Below are 4,306 nucleotides of genomic sequence, written 5' to 3' on the forward strand. Positions count from 1 at the left end.
GGGCGGGCGTGCGGGCATCCGTACGGACCTGCGGCTGAGGGGCGGTTCTTTAAATATTGACTGGCCGTCGTGTGGCCGTCGCCGTGTCGGGACGGGACGTGGCGCGGCCGGGTGGACGGGGAGGGTGTCGAACCCTGCATGCGCAGCCTGCCACGGCGGTCCCGTAGCAGGAGGCCCGGCTGGCGGGGCAGGGCGGGGTGTTGGCAGCACGCATTCCTCCCCGCAGTGTACACGGAAGGGGCAGCCCCGGTGACCCCGCCGCCGCCGCGGGTTTGCTCTCCTCATCCCGTCGTCGACGCCGTGTCGTCCCCGCGTACAATCCCGCCGACTGGGGTGGGGACCGGGTCAAAATTAGAAGTTTGAGAGCAGCAGCAGCGGGGCGGGGCGGGGGCCAGCCGCCTCGCGGGGGGGCGCGGCTATTCCTGTTGACGGAAAGGGGTCTGCGTGGCGGGGCGGCGCGGACCAGCAGGAATAAGGCTGTCCACCTGGTGCCGTCGCCAGGACACCTGTTGTCCTGCAAACTCTCTGCTCGCGGACATCCTTGGGCTCGAAATGCGCGAGGCGGGGCGGGGCGGGTGACGGGTGACTCAGCGCTCTGCGCGCGGGGCGTAGAATCGTTGGGGGGTGGGGTGGTCGACCCTTTACGCAACTCACGCATACCTTTATGCTAATGCCGCGGTCCTCTGCGGGGGCAAAGGCAAAGCAAGGGCTTTCCAGTCGGCCACGTCGCTCGACCTTACGTAAGAGCGAGGGGCTCCACCGAGCAGGAGGTGGGGGGCGGGTCGAACCCCTTTCCCCACCGCACGGCTCTACCTCGCCGGACTTGCCCGCACTTGCCGCCCGGGCGCGTCAACGGCAAAAAAAAAAGAAACAAAAAACAAAACCGTGGTTTATTTTCAGGAAAGGCGCGACTACACTGTAAATCCGCGGGGCGTCCAGCAATTGTGCAAGTTAAGGCGCTCGACCCTAAAACCTGTGCGACTTAAGTCGCACAGCTGCTGGACACCTTTTGGTTTGGCACGATTTTCCCTGCACAAGGATCCAGGCCAAGCCTAGATAGGTGTTGTTGGACACCTCCTGCTTGGGCCCCTCTGCAGGGAAAGGGCGCCAGACTACAAGGTGTCCAGCAGCTGTGCGACTCAAGTAGCACAGGTTTTAGGGGTCGGGCACCTTAAGTCGCACAGCTGCTGGACACCCCGGACTTACAGTGTACCTGTAAGTCTGATGCTCGAAACCGAGCATTTACCGACTGAACTGATGTCCATATCGTCTCTGTCCCACAGGAGGCGTTCTTCCAGTGGCTGTGCGGCGTGCAGGAGGTGGGGTGCTTCGTGGCGCTCCGGGTGAGCGACGGCCGCTGCGTCGTGTTCGTGCCGCGGCTCCCCGCCGAGTACGCCGTGTGGATGGGCAAACTGCGCACCCTGGAGGAGTTCAAGAGCAAGTACGCCGTCGAGGAGACCGCCTTCGTGGACGAGGTAAGTGGTGGTGGTGTGGGTGCAAGCGAGAAAGGCGGCCGACGGTCGCGAGCAGCGTAGACGACGCCGGCGGCGGTGGCTCGACCATTTCGCCCCGGTGCCCCCCATTATGCTAAAACGGAAGTGACCCTTCCCCCTTTGGGCGGAGGTGTAACCTTTGACCTCTGGACTTGACTGCCGGCCGAAGCACTCGGAGGCACGGACCCTGCTCCTTCTCCTTTCCCCTGCGGGCACTCCTGCATGGAATAACGATGAAGAACCCCTTTCCTCGGGCTGGCTAGGGGAGGGGGTGGGGGTGTAGGAGGGCTGTAACAGCACGCGAAGAAAGTGTTGCTGTGGGCCCGGCTACATGGTACGGCCTTGAACAAATCACAGAAAGGGAAGTAGGGGGGCGAGGGGGCGTGGGGAGGGTTCTATTTGAGTGCCCTCGACCTTGCCGGCCTCGCCCCGCTCCGCCCCGCCAAGCCTGGGACCAATAGCCGCACACCCCTACATCACACCCCCGCCCCGGCCCCGCAGCCGCAGAGAGCGCAAGTGTAGTGTGAAGATAGATACGCTGAGGCGATCACCCCCCCCCCCCTCCTCCTCCTTTCCCTCGATCAGCAACTGGTGTGTACAAAAGCGTAAATCTGGCCTGACAGGGGGATTGATTGAGCCCGTCCCGTGTGGCTGCGCATGGCCGAAGCCGCGTGAGTCGCCGGCGGCTGGGGAGGGGGAGGGGGGCCCATGATGTTGCTGGCGCTTACTAAGTCGCGCCGATGTTGTATAGTGAGCGAACAGAGGTCACCCTGGCTTCTCTTTGGTCCTGATGGTGCGCAAGCCTCACTGACGTGTCTCCAGGCGGGCGCCGGCCCATAAGTTTAACGAGCCGGTTACATCGCGACGCGCGTCATGTTCAGCATCGTTGTGGATTTTCAAACCTTATTTTGCTTACAAATTAAATACCGCTACTACTATAGTGGTGCAAATTGTCCTTAATAACAAAGAAAATTCGCCAGGTGAAAATGTTTGCGTACAAAAACGGCCTACCTTTCGACACCTTTCTAGGGACAGAAAATATATCAAATTAACGCGAACCCTGGCGACTGGTGACGTTTTAACTTTACTGACAAAATTTTAACTTTACAACAGTACAAGCTGCTGATACTAACGAGACCATACAGCTACAAAAGATCCAACATGGTTTCCTTGCCATTTCTCTGGCGTATGCATTTCGCCGGTCCTGCTCTATGCACGTGCTATCTGTTCGTCAGTCTGTGCCACGCGGAAGCAGCGGCGGCTGTTCGCCCGCGTCCTGTTCTGCTCGCCCTTCTGCTGCTGTTGCGCGGGTATATGTGCACGCCAAAGCCTCGCGGCGTTTGTTTATGCACGCATGGGCTCCAAACAGTGTCTGAACGCTTTTCGGACCAGCAGGCTCCTGGGATCAAGGACGGCGCCCACGGCCTCGACGGGACCAAATTAAATTTTAATTTCTTCCTAAAGGGTTTTTTGCAAAAAAAAAAAAAAATCAAGATACTTTCGGTTTAATCTTTTAACTTTTCGCTAAAAAGTTATTTTTATCAATCGTTCCTATGGAAAATTTCGTATGAAAGCGTAAATTTGTACGTGTTGAACAGTGTCAAATAGTCGTCAAATTAACGAAAAGTAGGCATCGTTAAGCCTGCCTGTTATATTGTCACAAAATTAACCATTAATTTGTGAGAAAGACATTTTATTCTGTTCTGAAAAAAAAATGTGACAAAAAATACATCTTGAATTTATTTAGTGCCGCAGAGTGTTTGGCGTAGTATACAGGTTTCTTACCCCGACGCGCCACAGCCGCGCTTGCCCCGCGAAATATGAAACAGAAAGAACCCGCGCGTTGTTTGCGAAAAAAGATCCGCGTGCAGAAAGAGTTTGTGTGTGCTGTATGGCGGAAGGCCGCGCGGCATAGACGTCTAGTCTGCACGCGCTTCGAAAAGAAGTGAGCAAGCCAAACTCTCTGCCAAAAAAAAAAAAAAAAAAATACTGTCTGGGAAAGAGAGGAAAAAAATGTTTAAATGAGATAGATTGAGAGGGGGTATGGGGGTACGGTGGGAGGGCATGTGGGACGAAAAAGAAACAGCCCGCAGAAGCGCGTGTGCGACCACCCTTCACCCTTCTGTACCGCCAGTCTGGGCGGACGCGCCGTAAGTCAGCCCCGTGCTCGTTTGCCACGCGCCTGTCGACCACGCTCTTATTTTTTTTATTATTTTATTTTATCTCATCGTGCGTCCCTTTTTATCCCCTAGGCCCCATGCGCGCCGCGCCCCGCCACGCCACGCCACCAAGCCCTGAGCCATGTGCCACTAAGTCGCAAAATGCCGTACACTCTTTGCAAATTCGCTTGCTTGTTGCGCCGCGGTTCGGTTTGCAGTCGTGACTCAACAAGGCGCACACTACTGCGGTGCGGTCGGCGGCGATACCGAGAGAAGAGAAGTGCGCGTCATTTTCGCAAGTGGAATTATTTCGGCGACGCGACAGCTGCGCCCATACTGGGCGGCGACATTGGGGGACTTTATCGGCATCCTGGGCGTCCTGTAATACAAGGGGGGGCTGCTTATCTGCCGTGTCCTGTACCGCGCGGGCGCGATCGGGCGGCGCGTCACCCGGGCCTCGTGGCCATGCCGTACCGCGCCCCGCCACGCCCCGCCACGCCCCGCCACGCCCCGCCACGCTCCGCCACGCCACGCCACGCCCCGCCACGCTCCGCCACGCCACGCCCAGAGCACACGGGTGCCGCATGGCCGTGTTTAGCGTCAATGTTTACACCCCTCTAATTGGAACGAGGCGAAAGCGAGGGAAGAGGGGGG

At 57.9% G+C, this 4,306-nt stretch overlaps 1 protein-coding gene across 2 annotated transcripts in view; it reads left to right on the forward strand.

Moving 5' to 3' along the window:
• Positions 1-4,306, forward strand: part of LOC113213003 (xaa-Pro dipeptidase) — a 75,330-nt gene that overhangs the window by 15,347 nt on the left and 55,677 nt on the right. For both annotated transcript variants that reach the window (XM_052266357.1, XM_026431910.2), the window contains one exon: positions 1,284-1,475. In XM_052266357.1, coding sequence (XP_052122317.1) covers positions 1,284-1,475 — 192 coding nt within the window. The remainder of the gene's footprint in view (positions 1-1,283; positions 1,476-4,306) is intronic.

This window comes from Frankliniella occidentalis, unplaced genomic scaffold (genome assembly GCF_000697945.3).
Source record: "Frankliniella occidentalis isolate FOCC.00 unplaced genomic scaffold, Focc_3.1 Scaffold38, whole genome shotgun sequence".
Lineage (NCBI taxonomy): Eukaryota > Metazoa > Arthropoda > Insecta > Thysanoptera > Thripidae > Frankliniella > Frankliniella occidentalis.